This window comes from Herpailurus yagouaroundi, unplaced genomic scaffold (genome assembly GCF_014898765.1).
Source record: "Herpailurus yagouaroundi ecotype Mexico unplaced genomic scaffold, PumYag 200, whole genome shotgun sequence".
In the NCBI taxonomy this organism is placed as follows: domain Eukaryota; kingdom Metazoa; phylum Chordata; class Mammalia; order Carnivora; family Felidae; genus Herpailurus; species Herpailurus yagouaroundi.
In genome coordinates, this window is record NW_024412431.1 from 3,900,593 (window position 1) to 3,922,217 (window position 21,625).

The 21,625-nt window shown below is 56.5% G+C and overlaps 1 protein-coding gene across 2 annotated transcripts; it reads right to left on the reverse strand.

Moving 5' to 3' along the window:
- Positions 1-5,234: 5,234 nt before the first annotated feature.
- Positions 5,235-21,564, reverse strand: MAN2B1 (mannosidase alpha class 2B member 1). 2 transcript variants are annotated; one of them, XM_040450002.1, is made up of 24 exons: positions 21,352-21,513; positions 20,536-20,638; positions 20,185-20,358; positions 19,392-19,585; positions 18,576-18,708; positions 18,171-18,316; positions 17,142-17,258; positions 13,782-13,864; positions 13,567-13,687; positions 13,408-13,486; positions 13,110-13,219; positions 12,725-12,832; positions 12,290-12,406; positions 11,076-11,249; positions 9,878-9,975; positions 9,666-9,783; positions 8,118-8,236; positions 7,926-8,027; positions 7,659-7,746; positions 7,397-7,477; positions 6,765-6,992; positions 6,139-6,291; positions 5,928-6,030; positions 5,235-5,446 (listed from the first exon to the last, which is right to left on the reverse strand). In XM_040450002.1, exons 1-24 carry the CDS (start codon positions 21,511-21,513, stop codon positions 5,337-5,339), a joined length of 3,021 nt encoding a protein of 1,006 aa, XP_040305936.1. In that variant the 3' UTR covers positions 5,235-5,336. The 2 variants fall into 2 exon arrangements, with proteins under 2 accessions (XP_040305936.1, XP_040305935.1); XM_040450001.1 differs by having other exon boundaries at positions 5,238-5,446; positions 13,782-13,867; positions 21,352-21,564.
- Positions 21,565-21,625: the final 61 nt, after the last annotated feature.

The window sequence follows — 21,625 nt, forward strand, 5'->3', positions numbered from 1 at the left end:
AGTCGGTTGAGTGTTGATTTTGGCTCTGGTCACCATCTCACATGGTAGGCATAGAGCCTGCTTGGGAGTCTCTCTCTTTCTCTCTCTGTCTCCCCGTCCCCTGCTCATGTGCATTGCTCTCTCGCTCTCTAATAATAATAATAATAATAATAATAATAGAAAAACATTCTGCAGGCATATCCAGCAACCAGAGAATTTGGGGGAAGATGTTGAGCTCAGCCATGGTCTCATGTAGGGCCTGGATGCACCCCAAGAACACCAGAGGGAGAGTTAGAAACATTTGTGCAGGCAGCCTTCTACAGCCAACCACCAGTCAGTACCACGTGTGGTCCTGGGGTGCTCTCCCTGGGCCTCCTGCTCTGCCTGGACTGTCTTCCTTTTCATAGAGGAACTAAAAATATCCAGGGAAGGGGCACCTTAACCAGTTGGTTAAGCGTCCGACTTTAGCTCAGGTCATGAGTTCGAGCTCATGAGTTCATGGCTCATGGCTCATGAGTTCGAGCCCCATGTCGGGTTCTGGGCTGACAGCTTGGAGCCTGGAGCCTGCTTCAGATTCTTGTGTCTCCCTCTCTCTGCCCCTCCCCTACTTACACTCTGTCTCTTTAAAGTATAAATAAACTATATATATATATATATATATATATATATATATATATATACACACACATACATACATACACATACAGGGAAGGCTTATCCTAACAGTGGGACCCCAAGATGGGGGAGGTGGCCAGAGGGATTTTCACCAGCCTATCTGCCCTAAGCCAGGCCCAACTTCTGGGAGGGCATTAAGAAAATTACAGGGAGTGCTTCCAATGTTTGGAACCCATTATGGGTTGAATTGTGTCACCTGAAGTTCAAATATTGAAGTCCTAACCCCAAGTACCTGAGAACGTGATCTTATTTGGGAATAGGGTCATTACACGTGTGATTAAGATGAATGGGGTCTTCGGGGTAATTCATGATGACTAGTGACCTTATAAAATGGGGACACTTGAGCACAGGCTCCCACAAGGAGAAGGTCATGCGAAGATGAGTGCATCTACAAACCAGGAAACACCTAAGATGGCCAGCAAACCCCCAGAAGCCAGGGGAGAGGACACAATCTCCCTCACAGACCTCAGAACGAAACCACCCTGCCCACACCTTGAGCTCCACCTTCTACCCTCCTAAACTGTGAGATACGTTTGTTTAAGGGGCCCAGCCTGGAATGGTACTTTGTTATGGCAGTCCTAGCAAATTAATAGAGAAGCCACCCTGGGTTGCACCCTAGCTCTGGATGAGCTCCGTAGGGTACTTAGAATAACATTTCGAGAGGTGCTCCAAATGTATAGAAGCCGTGTGGGACCACAGTTATGCCCAGAGCACCTTCTCAGGCTTCCCTGGCTAGATGTGGCCCAAGCCCAGGACACAACAGAGATTCAGAGAAATTTCCAGAAAGCCCGTCCGACAGCCATGCCTCATGAAAGATGGGGGCTGTGCCCAGTGAACTCTCCTAGGGTGTCCTTAGCATGTTCACGCTGGAGATTTAGAAAATTTGGAACATACTAAAATGGGCCCCATGTGGGACTGTGGCTGGCTGGGGTCCTCCTCCTAGCCCTCCCCATCCAGCCCAAGCCATTCCCAGCCTCCAAAGAGGGACTAAGAAAACTTTGGGGAGGCATTCTCTGCGACCATAACCCTGGGTGGTCTGAGGCCTAGCTTTGGATGCCCTCTGCAAGCCTGCCAGGCTCACCAGGAATTGCAAATGTCTCCGTGAGCTGAATCAGATCACCAGGGCTAACATGGGACCTGGCGACATGGGCCGATGCTTCCACTGATGGGGACTTAAAACATTAACGGGGTACTTCCGACAACCAGGCCCTTCAAAGATCCACATTCTTCTCCAGGGAACCCTCATAGTGCATCCCTAACTGGCCCCAACACCGTGCCTCCCCTCCAGGAAGGGGAACTAGAAACGCTTGCAGGAAGTGCACGTGACAGCCAGGACCTATGGCATCACCGTGGCCAGACCCGGATGCCTCCCCCAGTCACCACTGACACGAGACAAGCTGATTCTCCACCATTGGTGTAGAAGGGATCTCCTATCCCCCGTGCAGGATGGACACCTAAGCGCCCTGAAAATGTTTCTGCCAACTACTGGGCCCAATCTGGGCTGGGGACCGGACCTGGGCCCCCCTCCCTGGGTGGCAGGGCCTCCCTGTCTGGCTGGCTTGTTACCATGAAGAGAAACAAAAAAAACCAAAAAGTGTTCAGGAGGTGCATCCAAGGAACCCACACGTGACTGCTCTTCCCTGGGGTAGGGAGTTGACGGTGGCCTTCCTCCCCTCAGGAAACATTTTCAGAAGGGACAGGTAATGACTGGAATCCCACTGAGGACAGCTGCCTACCAGTAGCAACCTCCTCGAGCCGCCCTTGAAGCCTCCAAAGGATTCAGCCTTCTGAAGGAGACTTAGAATGCTTTTTGGAAGGCCCACACCCCCAGGGCATCCCTACTCACACCTTTTCCACTTGCCGAGCCAGTGCCCCACCCCAGCCCGAGGCAGAATTGGAACCGGTTCAGGCAAGTGCTTCAGATTACCAAGTGCCCGCTGGGGACCGCCACCAGATCCAGTGAGCCCACCCCTGCATCCCTCCGGCCCGGGATGGACCCTGCCACTGCAAGGAGACATCTAGAGATTTGAGGGAAGTGTCTCAGAACAGGCCCCACCGGGACTGCAGTTGGGCCCGAGCGTCTCCTCTTCTGAAGGCAAAGTTTCAGGATGCACAGCCAGCGACCCTGCTCCACGCGGGGTCCACGCAGGTTGGCTGGCAGCCAGGGGAGGGGAACGCTCCCAAGGGCTTCCTGGCCATGATCCCGGTCTCAGGAGGGAGAATCTAGAAGAATTCTCAGGAGACACGCCCAACAATCAGGCACCAGGTGAGAATACGGCCCAGCCCAGGACAAACTACTGTCACCCGCAATGTCCCAAAAGGAGTCCCCACGTGCAGAGGGGACCACCGTGTGCCAGCCAGCCCATGCATGCAGTTCCTAGATGCCGCTCTCCTCTATGTTGCAGTGACAATCTCAGGGGGACCCATGCAGCCGGGATGACACTACTGTCCGCCTCCTGGAACTCCCGCCTTGGGTTTGATGGCCGGATCCCATCCCAGGCCCACACCGCTGAGCTCCGGGGACGATATAAAAGCAGCCGCTAGGTGGCGCGGGTCAACCAGCGCGACGGGGATGAACTTGGAACCCGCCCCCCACCCCCACTCCCACCTCCCCGGGTGCCGCTTTGTGTGGGTTCCACCCAAATTGCGTATCTTGGCCCATAGCAGGCGGGAGTACCTGGTGGGCCCGGGACACCCTCCCCGCTGGTCCCTAGCCCAGCTGGCTGCTGCCTTTGGAGGGGGAGGTGGAAACATTTTCCAGTGGCATATGTGAATAGGGCCCACGTGTGACCATGGCTGGGCCTCCCTGGATGGCTAGGGCTGCTTGCCTCCCCGAGAGGGAGACCCAGAACAATGAGGGGAAGGAGCAGGGCATCCAGCAACCGGAGTGCAGTCCTGACCTCCACAGAAGGGCATAGAAAGTTTTCAGGAGGCGTTCCCAATGACCGGGACGCAAGAGTGACACCACCTGAGCCCAAGGCATCCTCGAGGAGTCTACCTGTCCAGCCAGGCCAGTCGGGGTCTTCCCTTTGTTATTTTTGGGTTTTGTTTTTGTCCTGAAAGAGAGCGTGAGTAGGGAAGGGGCGAAGGGAGCCAGAATCTTCAGCAGACTCCACACTCTGTGCAGAGCCCACGGCAGGGCTTGATCCCACGACCCCGGGATTGTGACCTGAGCCGAAATCCAGAGTTGCACCCTCAACAGACTGAACCACCCACGTGTCCCCACGGTCTTCCCTCTAAATGGGGATGTGGATACGTTTTCAGGAGATACCACCAGGTGGGTCCAATACCAGGCCCTGTGCAGAACCACAGCCTGGCCCTGGGCACCCACCCCGAGTCTCTCTGGCCGGTCTCTCTGTGCTTGTCCCTGTCACCAGAGAAGAGCTGGAGAGGTTTACAGCGGTATAGCCAGCAATCGGGCACCATGTGGGACTGAGGGAGGACCCAGGGCAACCTCCACGGATCTCCTTGGCCAGCCAGGACAGCGCCTGCCATTGGAGGAGGATTCGGATACATTTTCAGGAGATCCCATGGCCTACCAGGCCGAGGATGTCATCCCTAGGGTGCACTTCCTGGCCAGCCTTTTTCCTGCCACCAGAGGAATACTTACAAGCAAATTTGGTGGGTACCTGCTAAGATGGGACCCTACATAGGACAGCAGATGGCCCTGGGGCACAATCCCCAGACTACCCTGGCTGGCTCTGCTGCCTTTCCCTTCTGGAGGGAAACTTTAAAAAGTTTAAACTTTAAAAAGAGGTGCATCAAGTGACCGGACCCCAGGCAGGATGGCCACTTCCTTGGGCCTCTCCCGTCCATCTCTCTATGGGGAGACTTAGAGAAAATTTCGAGGCCCATCCAGCACCCAGGCCCACAGTGCCCTCCCTGGTTCCTAGCCACCCAGGCTCATGCCTGCCACCCAAGAGGTGCATCCGACAATCAGGGGCGCGTGCATCCGACTGCAGGTTGGTCTGGGATGCCCTCCTGGCCTCCATGCACCTTTAGGGGACCTGCACAAGGCTGTCCTTACTGGAGGGAAAGTCCCTCACCTTCAAGTCTAAACCCCCAGTTTCCTCCCGAAGCCTCCTTCCTCGGTAACACACCCCAGAGCACACCAGGGTACGCCAGGCTCTCCGCCTGCTCCTGGGAACCCTGCAGCTCTAGTCCACCTGCCCCAGGCCCCTCTTTGGGGCGTGGCTCCAGTTCCACCCACCTCACCAGGACCTCCTAGATTCCTTGCCCTCAGGGCCTGGCTCCCCCAAAGCCAGGTCTGGAAGCCCCCCTACCTCCACCCGCCAGGTATGTTCGGTTCTCTGGGCCCATATCCAATGCAGGCCCCCCGCCCCCCAGTGGCTCCTAGGGACAGCTGTGCCACAGCCTGAGTGGACAAAGGAGGGAAGGAGGAGTGGAAGACGGAGTGGTGGATGAGGTGGGGTGTGAATGGTGTAGTCTGGAGTCAGGATTCAGGCCGGTAAGTGACTTTCCTGCAAGGCCTCAGGTCAAGAGTCACATAATGTTTGCTGACTTTTCTAGGTCACAAATTAAATCCCCTCCAAAAAACAGCAACAAAAAACCCCACTCAATCACACCTTGACCCAAGGCCTGGTAGTGGCATTTTAGTGGCTTTTGTTGGTGGCAGAAGCAGCAGGAGGAGGAGGGGGAGAGTCCGCCTGCTCCCAGCGTGTCTAGCCCTGCTCCTCCCACTGGACCGAAGCCAGGAAGGTACGGATTTCCATGGGCTGCAGCGTGATGGTGGCGGGGTCCAGCCGAGAGGGAGAGGGCAGGGGTGTGGGGCCTGGGGAGGAGCAAGGGAGGAGTAAGGGCCACAGATTTCCTCTGTCTCACCCCTCCCCCTGCTCCTTCCCTGGGCCTACACATGGCCATACACTCTCAAATCTGTCCCTGGGGCGTTATTCCCAGACCTGTTTTTCAACTGCCCCCCCCCCCCCCGCCCCAGGCCCTGAATACCACCCCCAAATCTGTCTCCAGTGCCTGGCCATCTCCATCACGCCCTCCAGCCCTATTCTAAAGACCATCATGCCAACCCCACGGGTGACAGACACACCCGTTTCCCCAGAACTAGATACCCATGGGATTCCATCTCAAACCCTCAAGACCCACTGCTAGTTTGCTTGGACCCACTTAAGACCCTTAAACTGCTAACCAGGATCGGAACACTAGAGCTCTCTACACCTGGGTCCTGGCTAACATTCCCACACCTCCCCACACGGCTCCCAGCTCCCCGCCCCCCCCCCCCCCCCAGGGCAGGCCCGCACCCGTGTTTGGTGTCCACTTGAGCCTGGAGGCGCTGGCCCGGAGCTGGTTGGCCACCAGCGTGGTCTCCTGCAGGTAGGTGATGGTGAAGGCGGAGAAGAGGTCCTGCAGGCAGTGGATATGGGCAGGGCTGAGTAGGGACAGAGCGGGGTTTCGCCTCTCCCTCCTTTCTTTGCCTGGGTCTTGTCTCCTTCCCACCTCCGCCCTCCTCACCGTCAAATCCAAGGTCACGGGGGAGCTCAGGTTGCCAGAGTCCTCCCCTACAGCGAACTGGTGCTCCAAGCGCAACAGCAGCGTTTTCTGGTCCCAGCGGGCCAGCGTGAGCAGGTGTACGGAGGGAGGCAGCTCCCGGCGCAGCCCCGAGAACTGCGGAAAGCGGGGTGGGGCTGAGGCAGTGAGGCTAGGAGGCGGGGCTCTGACGCAAGGGGCGGGGTTTAGTAGGGGAGGGGCGATGACCCCTTATAAAGAGACCCAGGAACAGGGCGGTGCCGGGCTGGGGGCGGGACCGAGCCGCAGAAAGGGCCGAACTGATCTGGCCTGAGACCCACTAGGATGGGGGGCGGGGCTGAAGGCAGGGCTGGACCAAACGTAGGGGGAGGAGGGTGGGAGCTGGAAGGGGAGAGGGCGGAGGCTGTGCCTGGACCCAGTCCCGGCAGAGGGGACTGAACGGGCTGGTACTGGGCGGGGCCTGCGGGGCAACCGGGCTGAGCTGAGGGGTGGGACTAGCTTATGGCCTCCCCAGGACGAGTTAGGAGCAGGCGGAGTGGGACCCACATTAGGCCGGGAAAACCCACCGCGGCTCACTGGGGTCCCCTACCAGGCGGCCCAGTGCCCCTCACCTGCTTGCGCGGGGCGACTTTCAGATGGTAGGGGGCGCCGCCACCCGGGGCCAGCACCACCTGTGGGGCCAGGACCTCCTTCTCTGCCTGCAACCGGTGCCCGGTGGCCGCGGTCCGGACCTTGTCCAGCAGCACGAGGTGGCGCCCTCGCACCCACCGCCCCAACCCGTCCTCCAGTAACGCCTCCCCTACGCCACGTCCGTCATCCTTCAGGAGCCTTCGGTGCACCTGCAGGGAGTCCACAGGACAGGGTGAGGGGTCCCCCTGGCCAATTGCTGGCCCAGGGCTGGTGGAAATTTCAAGAGAAACCGAAGAGTGGGAAGCATGGACGCAGAGAAAGGTCCGGTAGAGGGTCGCCACGGAAGTGGGGAGTCAACCTAGCAAGGGCCTGGGACAGAGGGAGGTAGGGATCTAACGGGACAGGGCAGGCAAGTCAGGGCCTGGAGGAGGTGGGGGGCTGGGTAGGGAGGGGACAAAAGGGAGGAGTAAACTTGTCACATAGGAACAGAGGTTTCAGCTTAGTGGGAACTACAGGCGGGGGGGCTACACCTAGCAGAGAACGGGGACGGACACAGGCTTCAAGGTCCAGTAGGCACCAGAGTGGGAACTGGCTCAGGGCTCTGGCCACTCACCATGAGCTCCATAGAGCCATCCCTCAGGCTGCTGCCCCCCTGGGAGCGGTCAGTCAACACCGTCAGCTGCATGTTGCCATCCTGGTGGGGGGGGGGGGGGGGGAGAGTGAGGGGCCCCACAGCCAGGCAGCCACGGCCCCCAGGCAGGCCCCACAGGGGATGGGGGAGACCACCGAGGACAGCTGGGAGACGCTCAGCTTGAGGGGTGACCCCCACTCTGTGGAGGGGTGCTGAGAAGTGGGGAGCAGGATGGGGGGGATACCCTGATGTAAATGCGGCTGTTGACTGGATAGTAGTTTCCCGCCACTGTCTCAGTCTGGTTCAGCTTCCAGGTGGGTCGATAATCCCGCCTGGGGAGGTGGAGGGGTTCGGTCAGGCCTGGGGTCCAGCTCCCCTTCCCCGGTTCATCCATTCCTCACTCCCCCGTCATCCCCTCCCTCCCACACTCAGAGGATCAGCAGATGCTCCCACGATCCCAGGGCCCTCCACACACCGCAGGCCACCCATGGCTGCCCCCGGTCACCCCGACCTCCTCTCCAGGATCTCTCGGCCATTGCTGTCTGTGTAAAAGAGTCCTTTCGTCTCCAGCACGGTGTCAAAGCGACTGATGATCTCCTTCCCCCAGCCGTCACTATACCCGAGGGGATGGCAAGATTGTGAGCTCCACCGGCGCCGCTCTGCCCTCGCGCCCAGCCCCCCAGTCCCAGCGGGTGCCACTCACCCCACAGGGATTGGTCCCACCGTCCACTCGAGCTCCAGGTGCCGCTGTCCTCGGTACAAGCGAACCACTTGGGAACACCAGGCTGAGAAGTTCTGGTGAACCTCCTGCACCAAGGGTGTCTGCAGGCAGGTAGGGGTGGAGGGCAGGTCTAAGCATACACCTGAGCACGGGTGAGCCCTGCAAATATCCACCCCTGCTATAAACCTCACAGAGGCCTACACCCGGGTCAACCCCACCTCTCCCATCTGCCTAGGTGTGATGCCCACACTTCCTCCGTCAGATGTTACCGCGTCATTCTTGAGTGTGGCAATAGGATTGTTGCCCACCATTGCCCCATCTTCCCTCCTTAGAACAGGATTCTAGTTTGGCAAGTGGCTACCCGGACTAAAGACATTGTCTTCACATTGTCCAGTCTTCCCTGAGGCTATCAGCAGCTGTGTGACCATGGCTTGCTCCACAGAAAACCATCAACCTGGTGTAAACAACGTTCCTTGCCTCTTTCCCTCTCCCACTGGCTCAAATGCAAGTACGATGGCTGGAGCTTGAGTAGCCATCTTGGGCCAGGAGGTAGAAGCTGAATGTTGAGGAAAGTAGAGCAATGAGACAGAAGAGGTCTGGATGGGGGTGCCTGGGTGGCTCAGTCGGTTGAGCGTCCGGCTTTGGCTCAGATCACGATCTCGCAGTCTGTGGGTTCAAGCCCCGTGTCGGGCTCTGTGCTGACAGCTCAGAGCCTGGAGCCTGCTTCGGATTCTGTGTGTCCGTCTCCCTCTCTCTCTCTCTCTCTCTCTCTCTGCCCCTCCCCCGCTCATACCCGGTCTCTTTCTCAAAAATAAACATTAAAAAAATATTTAAAAAAAAAAGAAGAGGTCTGGATGACTGTGAAATCACCCCACCTGCCCTGGATGGTCCAGCCAGACTTTCTGTTAGGTGGAAAGAAAGCCGATCGTGTTTTAGGCACGATGAATTTTGGCAACTGTTACTACAGGCAAAACTATATCCTAACACAGCGACCCAGGTATGCGGAAGGTTCACCTCAAGGGGAAGCAGGGCAAATGTGAACCTTGCCATTACCTGCGCCATCCCTGCCCTACGAGGAAATATCAGCGAGAGGTCCCACAAGGGTGGGCCCTGTCCCGGCCAGATGCACCCTCAGACATCTATCCCAAGGGAGACTCACCCAAGCCCTATCCAAGTGTGAACTCTCAAATCCCCACCTCAGATATAATCCTCAGTGAAGCCTTCAAGCAATTCCACCCGGCCCTCCCCATTCACGGGCCAACTGAATACACCCCACCTCCAGCTTCCAAGGCCAAGTATAATCCCGACACCCACAGCAGATGTGAAAGCCTTTGCTCTTGCTTCTAAGACAGGGCTGTTACTCAACCAGCCATGAATATCCGTCCAGTGGGGAGATCCTCAAGTATTCCCCTCAGGTCTTAGCTGTCTTTGGATATGATGGAGGTGCAAATCCTACACTCACCCCCCACACCCGCCCAGACTCCACCCCCCTCCCCCACACACACCCACTCGTCATCCCTGGGCACAGACCTTCACCAGGCGCGTTTGAGCCCAGCGGCTCACCATCAATGGTTTCTCTTGGTTGGGTCTGAAGATGTAGGCACCTGAGACCTGGGTGCTTAGGTTGTTGCCTACACTGGCGTTGTACCTGGACCGGGGCAGGTGAGAGTCAAGGTAGGTGACTCCAGCTCTACTTACACCCCCTCCCTGGACTAGGGGTACCCCCCCCCCACCCGCCTCACCAGTAGAAGGCTTGGCGAACAGGTAGCAGGAGGTTCTGGTCCAGGTTCTCCATCTCCACCAAGAGCCCTGTGTCAGGGTCAAACCTAGCCCGGATGTGCTGCAGAGAAAAGGCGGACAGACGTTAATGACCATCATCTCAGCCAAGGGCAGCGTCATCCTTCCTGGGGCTCAGGAGGTACCCTCCCTCCCTCTATCTCCTCACCTGGCCCTATTAACAAATCCTAACAGATCTACCTTGTACCCTCTCCTTAAGCTGATCACTTCTTAACCATTTCCGTGGCCTTCTGGGACTAATGCCGCTGACCCCTTCCGGGCTCACCTCCCCGTCAGTTCACCCTGTGGCCGCCAGAGGGCGCCAGGGACACCCTAAGTACCATCCTAGCCTGTCCGCTGGGGCCCAGGGCTGCCTTGGGCGTTTGACTGAGTAACCACAGTACCACCACCCAAGAGACTTTTAGGGGCCAACGGAAATGTGTAAATTTTAATTTCTCCTGGAATCAGAAGAAAACTTAAATGTAATAATTAGGAGTATGTTATAACGAAGACTGGTTAATAATATTCATCTTTTATACCCACCTGGTCCTGAAATATAATTTTTAACTTTTTTTTTTTAATGGAGAAAGGGACCCACAAAGGCAAAAGTGCTGGGGCCCCATGACAGTCTTAGTGAAGCCCTGTCCCTCACGTGGCTCCTTGGAAGTAAAAGCCGAAGTCTTCCTCTGGGCCCTCAAGTCCTGCACAGTCTGACCTGTCACCCAACACCCGCCCCTCCAGCCACAGAGGGTTCCTTGAACACTCGCCACCCTCCTGGCTGAGGGCTTTTGCTTCTGTTGCTCCCTGCCTGCCTGGGTCCTTCTCCGTGCCGCCCCCCCCCCCCCCGGCCCCTCCACTCCCGGTGGCCACGTGGCTCCCTCCCTCAAGTCTCTGACTTGCCTCATTTAATTTGCAAACCCCTACCACCGTCAGCTCTTTCGTATCTGTCAAGTGTCACACGTGATTACACTGGGTCCGCACAACAGTCCCAGGAAAGGACACTGAGGTTCAAAGGGAAGTGGTCACTCACTGGAGGACACATAATGGGAGACTGGTAACTACACCATGAACTGATGTAGTTCATCCACTGATCCATTCCATGAGGCTCGCCATGATACCTCAAATTTCTCACAGCGACAGGGAAGGGGATCCCGACCGTCTCACCTCATTTTGGATGGCCAAGACACGGGACCAGGGCCGCTGGGATCTGGGCTGGGGTTTGTGGGCGTGGGGGCGCTGGCCAGGCACCTGGCTTACTGAGTAGATGCTGAAGCCCAGGGCAGGCACCGAGGCTGGGAAAAGCAGTTCCTGACCGTCTGAGCTAGGAAGTATCACCACCTCAAGTAAGGGAAGAGGGAAACAGAGTCAAGAGACTGTGAGTAACCTATTGAGCTGTACATAGGCCGGGTCAAACTCCATCAGGAGAAGGAGCCCCAAATGGGAGGAAGAAATTAAAGTGTTGGCCAGGGAGGATGGGGTGTCAGAAATTCTGAGTTAGAGATTGCAGAGAAGATTCATAAAGTGGGGAGAAAGCATTGCTTGGAGGGTGTAGAGACTGTGGGAGAAGGAGAAGTGAGGGAGGAAGTGGAGAAAGAGATCCTTGAAGCAAGGGAATGAGGGAAAGGCAGATTCTTGGGGGAGGAAGAGATTCGTAGGAAGAGGCGTTCCAGGATGGAGAGAATAAGCGTTCAAAAAAAAAAAAAAAAAACTAAAAAAATAAAATTTGGGGCCGCTGACTAGCTCAGTCCGTAGAGCATGCGACTCAGTCTCAGGGTTGTAAATTCGAGCCCCACGTTGGATGTAGATTACTTCAAAAAATAAAATCCCGGGGTGCCTTGGGTAGCTCAGTCAACTAAGCATCCAACTCATGATCTCAGCTCAGGTCTTGATCTCAGGGTCATGAGTTCAAGTCACCCGTTGGGCTCCACACTGGGGCATGGAACCTGCTTAAAAAATCCTTTTATGTTAACTAAAATTTAAATACAATTTGAAAAAAAAATTAAATAAAATCTTTAAAAAAGAAGTCATGAGGAGACATTAAAAATGGGGAAGACTGCTCAGGAGGCAGGGCAGGGGGATGGGTAGGGAGACAGATGTGGCCAAGAGGAATGATGTTAAGGGGCAGAGGGGGAAGATATTCACAGAAAGAGAAAGTACCAGGCACAAGGTATTGATGGAGGGGAAGATATTCACCAGAACGAGTTACCCAAGAGAGGGAGGTGTCCGTGGGAGGAGGTATCCATGGAGGCAGATAATTATGGGGGGGGGGGGGGGGGGGGGGGGGGGGGGAAAAATTCCAAAGGGGAGGTCCCAAGGACAAGGTAACCCCGGGGGGGGGGGGGGTACTCATAGGACGAATATTCATTGAATGGGCTCACATCGCTGGGCACAACTGTGCCATTCGGGTCCCTCACGACGAAACCGTGTTTGCTGACTGGCAGCCGCACCATCCAATCTATTTTCCGTCCCAAGGGGTTATAAATAGTCACTTGGAACTGGTGTGGGAGGGTCAGAACGGGCAAGGGTTACAGCAGGCCTTCTTGAAACCCACCCACCACAGGCGGCAACTCCCTCGGGTGATCCAAGCCCCCACGGGGTTCTTTGGTCTCCGTCCCACCCGTTTCACTGCGCCCCACGTGATCACAGGTCGCTTCTCCAACAAAACAACTTCGCAGCCCGCGGGTGCCTCCAGAGACCCCTCCGTCTGAGCCCCACCTCCTCCGGGCCCCGCCCCGCTGTCCTCAGGTTCCTGCTCTATCCACCCACCAGACCTGGCTCCCGGCCCCGCCCCTCCGGCCCGGAGCCCAGCTCACGTTCTTCGCTGTCTGGCTGAGCGGACAGACGCTGACGTTGAGGTTTCGGCAGTACGTGAAGTCCTCCTTGGAGCCGCTGAGCCGCGCCAGCGCATTGCTCAGAAGAACCTGTGGGAGGGAGCGTGAAGGTGTGGGTCGGCTCTAGATGCCCACCCAGGTCTCCTCCCCATCCCCTCCCGGGCCCCGCCCACCCCGCCCTAGGCCCCGCCCAGGAGTGCTGCCAGGCCCCGCCCCATTCCTGCCCCCGCCTCTCTTGTCCCAAGCCCCGCCCCTACGAGCCCTTCTAGCCCCCACCCCACTTTGCCCACCTCTTACAGTCTCCGCCCTTCCGTTTCGTACCGGCCTTTTCCTGTCCCCGCCCCTTCCCAGGCCCCACCCCGCGCACCTCGCAGGGGTCCCAGCCCGCAGCCAGCTGTCGCGCGTAGTCGTCGGCCACGTGCTGCTTGGAGGTTCCGCTGACCGCGTCGTGGTGCTGGAGCACGGCCATCGCCTCATCTGCAAGCAGATTGTGAAGCGGGTGGGGTCTCTGCAGGGCTCTCAGTCCCGACCCCAAGGACACGGGATAGGTCACGTGTGTGCGGGCCGGGTCCTTAGGAGCTTTATGAAGGGAATCGAGGGGGTGGCGAGGGTCTGGCGTCCAGCTTCGGACATGCTCCCGTCCCCTCACCAGCCCCGACACCTACTGAGGGGTGCGCTGTCTCCCGAGCCGTAGGGTCCCACGTTGGCCGCCAGACCCGCCAGCGCCTCCAGCTGGTTGCACACCTGGGGGGCAGAGAGGGCGTGTCGTGGCCCTGGACCTGTCGGGACGGCTGGGCGCCCGCTTGGGCTCAGCACCCACCCACCTGCAGAAAGTTGTAGCTGAGGCGCTCGTAGCGTTTGAGGGCCGGCCGGCTGGAAAAGTAGCCAGTCCAAAACTGGTGAGGGCCGTCGGCGTAGGGAAAGAAGTCATCCTGTTTCACAGACCTGCAGCGGCAGAGGTGTTGAGGGCAGGGTCAGGACCCAAAGGCCATGCCAACACCACCCCCCCGCAAGCTCCCCTTCCCGCCCCCCCAAATACCAGGTGAGGTTGGCCTTGTTCAGCTCCCAGAGGTAACAGGCGGGAGTGGAGTAGAGAACATTGACGCGGCTCCCGTTGGCCTGCTGCTGGGGAGAGGTGTCCGTGTGTGAGCCCTCGGGAGTCCGCACCTTCCCAGGGGGCCCACAGGTGTGCACCGACATCCTCACACACGTGTGCACGCATTGATACATGCGGGGGGTTCAGATTCTCTTAACACACATTTTGAGCACAAAACAGTGGCCAAGTGTGAAACTGAATTCTGCCAGAAGCGAAATATTACCAGCACGGAAAGAATTTCACGGATGCAAGAATAAACCTGAAATTTTTACTAAGCTTGTTTTAAAAATTCCAATTGTATTATTATTTTTTTTAATGTTTATTTATTTTTGAGAAAGAGCGAGAGTGCATGCATGAGCTTGAGCAGGGGAGGGGCAGAAAGAGAGGGAGACACAGAATCCGAAGCAGGCTCCAGGCTCTGAGCTGTCAGCACAGAGCCCGACGCGGAACTCGAACCCACGGACCGTGAGGTCATGACCGGAGCCGAAATCGGAGCCACCCACCCAGGTGCCCCTCCAATTTTATTATTAAAAATGTTTGTGGAAAAACTAAGTGTGACATTATAGGGCGGGAATAATCCCTCAGCACTGTCAGGTTATTGCTAAATGACACCGCTGTTATAATTAAAGGAGGCACACTTTCCGCTGAGGGAGGTGGAGGAACAAGAAGGTGACTTCTGTGAAAACAAAGATGTCTGTTCTGCTTGTGCTGTGAACCCAGTGCCTGGTATACAGCAGGTGCTCACTAAACACTTGAGTGAATGAAAGGAAGTGAGTGGCACCACATGCCTTTATGTGCGCGCGCGCACACACACACACAGTATTCACTCAGCAAACAATCGCTTGATTCTTCAATATGCTCAGGATTTCAGACACAGTCTAAGAAGCAGAGGCCAGCCCCATTCTCATGGAATTCGCAGCCAAGTAGAGGAGAGGCATTGTAAACACGGTTATGATCAGCCTGGATGTGGCATCACAGGTATTTATGGGAACTGCGTGTACACAGCGGAAAGGACAAGAGCTCCACCTGGAGTTTGGTGAAGCCTTCCTGGAGGAGGAGATTTCGCAGCTTGTGTATTAAAGAAGCGGAAGGTGGGGCGCCTGGGTGGCGCAGTCGGTTAAGCGTCTGACTTCAGCCAGGTCACGATCTCGCGGTCCGTGAGTTCGAGCCCCGCGTCAGGCTCTGGGCTGATGGCTCAGAGCCTGGAGCCTGTTTCCGATTCTGTGTCTCCCTCTCTCTCTGCCCCTCCCCCGTTCATGCTCTGTCTCTCTCTGTCCCAAAAATAAATAAACGTTGAAAAAAAAAAAATAAAAAAAAAAAAGAAGCGGAAGGTTTTATTTCTACCCCAAATAATAATAATAATAGTAATAATAAAAAACAACCATAATATTATTTACCCGACACTGTTCTACTAATCTGTGTAAATGAACTCCTTAAAGGGGCCCTCGGGTGGCTGAGTCGGTTGAGTGTCGACTTCAGCGCAGGTCATGATCTCACGGTTTGTGAGTTCGAGCCCCGCGTTGGGCTCGTTGCTGTCAGCGCAGAGCCCGCTTCGGATCCTCTGTTCCCCAATGTTTGCCTGCCCCTCCCCCGCTTGTGCTCTCTCAAAACAAAACAAAAGACATTAAATAAACTCATTAAACCCTAACAGCCTTCTCAGGTGGGAGCCACCATTGTGCCCACTTTCTAGAGAAGAAAACTAAGGCAGAGTGCTTAGAACCTTTCTCAAGGTCCCTGAACCAAGAAGCAGCAGGCTAAGGATATGAACTAAGGGGCTCTTTCCAACAGAGTGTGGAGTGGGCAGAGAAGCAGTGAGTGGCAGGAGAAAAACCAGTGACAGCCCAGGAACATGATATTTATAGGAGAAAGTGATCAAGGTGTTCAGGTCTCCGCAGGGTCATGGGGAGGACCGAGAAACGTCTGTTGGAAGGCCCCTGGTGATGTTCCTGAGTGGGTTTGGTGAAACAGCAGTGCAGGCAGTGAGCGGAAGGTGAGGAAGTGGAGACTGCCAGCAGACAACCCTGGGGATGGAACTGATAGGAAGGGACATTTCTTTCTTTTTTTGTAAACGTTAATTTTATTTATTTAGAGAGAGAGAAAGAGAGAGCGAGCAGGGGAGGGGCAGAGAGAGAGAATCCCAAGCAGGCTCCGCACCATCAGTGCAGAGCCTGACTTGGGGCTCCAACTCACGAACCGCGAGATCGTTCACGAACCATGAAATCAAGAGTCAGACGCTTAAGTGACTGAGCCACCCAGGTGCCTCAGGAGGGGACGTTTCAGATGGGAAAGGCCCAAAGGTGTCTGAGCCCTGATTCCCGGAGCCTGTTAGGTTACACAGCCAAAGGAAATTAAGATTGCGAGTGGAGTTAAGGTTGCTGATCAGCTGACCTGAAAATAGCTTATCCTGGAAGATCTGCCAGGCCTCGATGTAATCATGGGTCTTTAAAAATGGAAGAGGGAGGGGCGCCTGGGTGGCGCAGTCGGTTAAGCATCCGACTTCAGCCAGGTCACGATCTCGCGGTCCGTGAGTTCGAGCCCCGTGTCGGGCTCTGGGCTGATGGCTCGGAGCCTGGAGCCTGTTTCCGGTTCTGTGTCTCCCTCTCTCTCTGCCCCTCCCCCATTCATGCTCTGTCTCTCTCTGTCCCAAAAATAAATAAACGTTGAAAAAAAAAATCATAAAATAAAAATGGAAGAGGGAGGCGGGAGTGAGAGTAAGAAAGAGAAGTGATGATGCTGTGCGGCTGGCTTGCAGGATGGGGAGGCTGTGATCCAAGGAATGGGGCTGGCCTCTGGAAGCTGGACAAGGCAAGGAAACGTTCCCCCAGAGCTTCCAGAAGGCACCCAGCCCTGCTGACATCTTGATCTTAACCCAGTGAGAATTGTGTCAGACTTTCTGAGCTACAAAAGCAGAAGGTAATATATTTCTGTTGTTTTTCAGCTGCTGCGTTTGTTGGTAATTTGTTATAATAGCGATAGAAAAATGGGGCGCCTGGGTGGCGCAGTCGGTTAAGCGTCCGACTTCAGCCAGGTCACGATCTCGCGGTCCGTGAGTTCAAGCCCCGCGTCGGGCTCTGGGCTGATGGCTTGGAGCCTGGAGCCTGTTTCCGATTCTGTGTCTCCCTCTCTCTCTCTGCCCCTCCCCCGTTCATGCTCTGTCTCTGTCTGTCCCATAAATAAATAAAAAACGTTGAAAAAAAAAAATTTAAAAAAAAAAAGAAAACTAAGATAGGACCCATTGCTATGCATATGACCCAAAGGCCAGGGACACAAGCACACTCGTGCACACGAGATGGGCACAATTACCTGGGCGTTGACCAGCTGGATGAGCCTGTCGAGGTTCCTGAACCACATGTTAGCATTCTCATATTGGAAGTCTGAGCCCATGGTCATTATGGTGTGGTTGGTGCGGAAGTGCTGGCCCTGTGGATGGAATGGAGAATTCTCAGGCCGGAGGGTCCTAAACCACCCCTGTGTTCAGCTGTCTCTTGGTATACATGTGGTCAAGAGTGTGGGTGCACACAGAGGAGGGAAGGAAGTGGGTCGTGTGGGAGTACAGGGACACATGTGAAAACAGCCACAAGCTGTTGAGTAAGTCTCTTGGGCCCAGCACACAAATGAGGGCACTGAGGCACAGTGTCATGCCGTCTCATGGCCCCGGTGAGCATTTGGGGTGGCAAAGGTCATCAGCAGTCTTTTTTTTTTTTTTTAATGTTTATTTATTTTTGAGAGAGACAGACAGAATGCGAGTGGGTTAGGGGCAGAGAGAGAGGGACACGCAGAATCTGAAGGTGGGCTCCAGGCTCTGAGCTGTCAGCACAGAGCCCGACGAGGGGCTGGAACTCCTGAACCGTGAAATCATGACCTTCACGGAAGCCGAACGCTTCACCAACTGAGCCACCCAGGCGCCCCTTGTCAGTCTTCTAATCAGAAATGCACACAGGGGAGCCTGGGTGGCTCAGTCAGTTGAGCATCTGACTCTTGATTTCGGTTCAGGTCATCATCCCATGGTCAGTGAGATCGAGCCCCATATCCGGCTCCATGCTGACCGCTCAGAGCCTGCTTGGGATTCTCTCTCTCTCTCTCTCTCTCTCTCTCTGCCTCCCACCCCTGCTCGTGCACACTCCCTCTCTCTCTCTCTCAAAATAAGTAAACAAACTTAAAAAAAAAAAAAAAAGGAAATGCATACAAATCTGAAAGGGGAACGTGGTGATAGGGAAGGAAGTGTTCCCTCCCTCCGAGGGTTCCAAGGAGGTGTTAGGGAACGCCCAGGCTGTGGAAAGTGCCCGGTGCATTATGAACACCAGCCTCATGGGTCCTGCACAGTAGGGTTACCTGGGCAGTGGCCAACTGCAGGAAGTAATTGACCAGCTCCTCGGCGTTGTACTCAGGGCTGCGCCGGTCCTCCACGAACGGCTTGTCGGCACACAGCGTGTCCCAGCACAGTTTCTCAGGTGGGTTGTAAATATTGGGGAGCACACCTGCATGCCACACCAGGCTCAGGAGGAGGCCCTGCACCCCAGACCTGCCCTGGGGTCAAAGCCTGCCACGCCCCACCCAGGAGGGGCTTCAGAATTTGCAGGGCCCCGTGCCAAGTGCAAACGCTGGGTCCTTGTTCGTAAATTATTAAGAGTTTCAGGACAATGACAACAGAGTATAAAAACACACCCAGGGCCCTCTGAGCACGGTCCCAGGTCCCAGGCCCCTGGGGCCAGCCCTGCCCCCACCCCAACTCCTTACTGGTAAAGAGGTCGGCCACTGGGGGCTTCAGGCTGGCGCTAGCCCGCCAAACCTGCTCCAGCCCTAGGTTCTCTTCCCGCACTCTCTTATCTTGATAATCCAGACGCCCGAAGAAGAGGCCATCAAAGCCCATCTGGAGGTGGGGAGGGATGAGCGGGATCGGAGGGTAGGAGGAGTAGATGCCCAGCCCTCTCATCACCGACCGCTGGACCCCTCCACATGGGAGGGGCGGGTCGGAGCACAGGGAGGAAAAGCAGGTCTGAAACCAGAAGGCCTCCAGCCCATTTCGAAGCTTGGGGAAGGGCCAGATCACACCGCGGGAGAGCTTGGAGGGGTAGGTCTAACGCTAGAACAGACCTCCACCTTCCCCAGCTTGGAAAGAGGCCTGGCTCAAGGCTTTCCCCCTTATGCAGCCTGAAGGAATCAGAGCATGGAAAGGGAGCCGGGTCAAGGCAAAGATTACGAAACTGGTGGAAAAGAGGGGCAGGCCTCCACCTGCCACCTGGACTGGGGAGGAGCTGGGATCATAGCAAAAGGGGGTGGGGGCTCCAGTGAGGGGCAGGTGTGGGGCCCGGAGTGGAGTCAGCCTGGGCCGAGGCAGAGCAGAGAAGCGGGGTTTTTTTTGCGGGGCGGCGGCGGGGCGTGGGTAGCAGTAATGGGATTCACAACTCACCCAAGGGGCAGGGTCTCAAGGGGCCAAAGGGCCAGGGAACAGGGCCTGGTCCCTGTGGGCTTGCAGGGAAGGGTGGGGCTTGAGTGGCCAAGGGAGAAGTCAGAGCTGGTGAATGGGCAGTTCGTGAGAGGTCAGGAAATCACCTGTGCGAACAGCGAGGCCTGCTCCCGAGAGTGACCGAAGGGATCAATGTGCCAGGCCACACGGGGGCGCCCATCTTTGCCAAAGGTGTCTTCCAGGAAGCGCAGTCCCAGTGTCATCTGGTCTATAATGGCTCCATAGTGCGTGGCCGCCTCATCATTCATCACCCAGCCACCGTTGGCAAACTCCAGGCGCCCTGTGCCCGGAAAGACAAAGACAATTGGCAGGGCCATGAATGGGGCCAGGGTTGGCAACGCAGGGGATAGGAAGACCTGCCTGTGAACCCAGGCCTGGAGGGAGAAGAGGGGTCACTCCCAGGCCAATGAAGTCAGATATGGAAGAGAGGGCATTCTGCACGGCAGGCTCCCCTGAGGATCCCTTGGAGGTGGGGCCTTGCGGGATGCATAGGAGTTCTACAAGTAAGGGAAATTCCAGGTAGGCGGAGCCACATGCACACACAGGCTGCACACGGCATGATAAAATCTCAGAAGCTGCAGTGTGTCAGAAACAGCAGCTGAGGGGCGCCTGGGTGGCGCAGTCGGTTAAGCGTCCGACTTCAGCCAGGTCACGATCTCGCGGTCCGTGAGTTCGAGCCTCGCGTCGGGCTCTGGGCTGATGGCTCAGAGCCTGGAGCCTGTTTCCGATTCTGTGTCTCCCTCTCTCTCTGCCCCTCCCCCGTTCATGCTCTGTCTCTCTCTGTCCCAAAAATAAATAAACGTTGAAAAAAAAATTTTTTAAAAAAGAAACAGCAGCTGAGCTGGGCTTCCTCTTTTCACTTCCTTGGGGCAGGCTCACCCTGGCGCACCAGGTCCCGCACAACTTCCTGTGTTGCATTTGTCTGCTGGTGCCACCAACGGGAGAAGAAGGCAATCTCCACATAGATGAATCGGCGGGTGGGCTCCACCAGCAGAGAAGAGATGACCGAGTCTAGGATGTACTGCACACCTGCGTGCTGGACGTCATTATGGACTGTGGACACAGGGGTCAGGCAGTCAGGGACAAACGAGCCAAGGGGGGGGATATTCTTCAACACAGGAGCCCAAGCTGGGCATTGTCCCCACCCTAATGTCCAGGACCCAGAAAGGATTGGAAGGGCTCAAAGGGGCCATGGGAGTCCCAGGGGTAAGTCCCCCACACTCTACTCACTGCCATAAAAGTACTGGTCCACCGTCTTGAGCCAGCCCACATCATCATGTGTGTGGGCCACCAGGTGCACATTGAGCATGTCCGGATGTACCATAGGGCATGTCTGCACAGGGACCCCAAACACACACACCCTGTCAATTACCCAAGGTTAAGAGGCAAGCTGGGGTAGGGGTTTGGGGTGGGGGCGCAAGATAAGTCTCGATCTAGAGGTGAGTGCTTCAGAGAAATGGGGCTCGGCCCTTCCAGGGAGGACACACTCAGAGAAGCTCCCACTGGACACAATCCCTCAGGGAAGCTCTCATTCACACGGTGGGGAAATGGTAATAGCAGTAGCTAATGTTTACCAAGCATTTGCAAATACCAAGCAGCCACCCTGGGGGGTGGGGGCGATATTATCTCATTTTCAGATGAGACCACTGAGGATCAGAGTGGTTAAGTGACTTGCCCCAAGTCACGAGCCAGGAAGTCAGGGAGCCAGACTGCAACTCGGGACAGGCGGACTCCAGAGTCCCAGCTCTCAAGCAACACCCTCCCCCCCCCACCCACCCACATACACACATATGTTCAATCACACAGTTGCGTGCGTGCAAGGTCCAGGCGAGCCAACCCACAGAAGCAGGGAGGCAGGTACAGAGAGCCCTAGTCTCAGACTCACACAGCCAGACCTTTCAATGACGGAAAGCATGCCCTCAGACCACACTGTCGTATTAGCAAATCATTCACTAGGCACCCACAGAACAAACCCACCCACACCTCCCGATCCTACTCGGGCTTCACTCGAGCTTCCGTACATTTCCGCCCGCGGGCGGCGCTCACCTCGTATCCCGCGGCCCGAGCGCCAGGCGCCGCCAGCAGTAACAAGAGGAAGGAGAGAGGCGGGAGCGGTGGCGGGAGCGCGCGGGAGCTCGTCCCGGGCCTCGCCGCGCCCCGGCCGCCACCGCCAGCGCGGACCCCTAAAGGCCGCGCGTCGGCCCCCATGGCTCCGCAGCCGCCGCTGCCTCCACCGCCACCGCGGCCGCCTCCGGGGGGGTTCCCGGGCCCGGCAAAGGCGGGGCAAACGCCCCGCCCCCAGGACCCGACCTGGCCAATG

Bases quoted from the DNA above. Each gene is read 5' to 3' on its own strand.
- MAN2B1 (XM_040450001.1), bottom strand. From the start codon at position 21,513: ATGGGGGCCGACGCGCGGCCTTTAGGGGTCCGCGCTGGCGGTGGCGGC. The intron at 18,317-18,575 runs GTAAGGAGTTGG...TGTGGCATGCAG, and splicing joins AGTGGCCGACCTCTTTACCA to GTGTGCTCCCCAATATTTAC. The intron at 11,250-12,289 runs GTGAGCCCATTC...CCCTTACTTGAG, and splicing joins GCACAGTTGTGCCCAGCGAT to GTGGTGATACTTCCTAGCTC.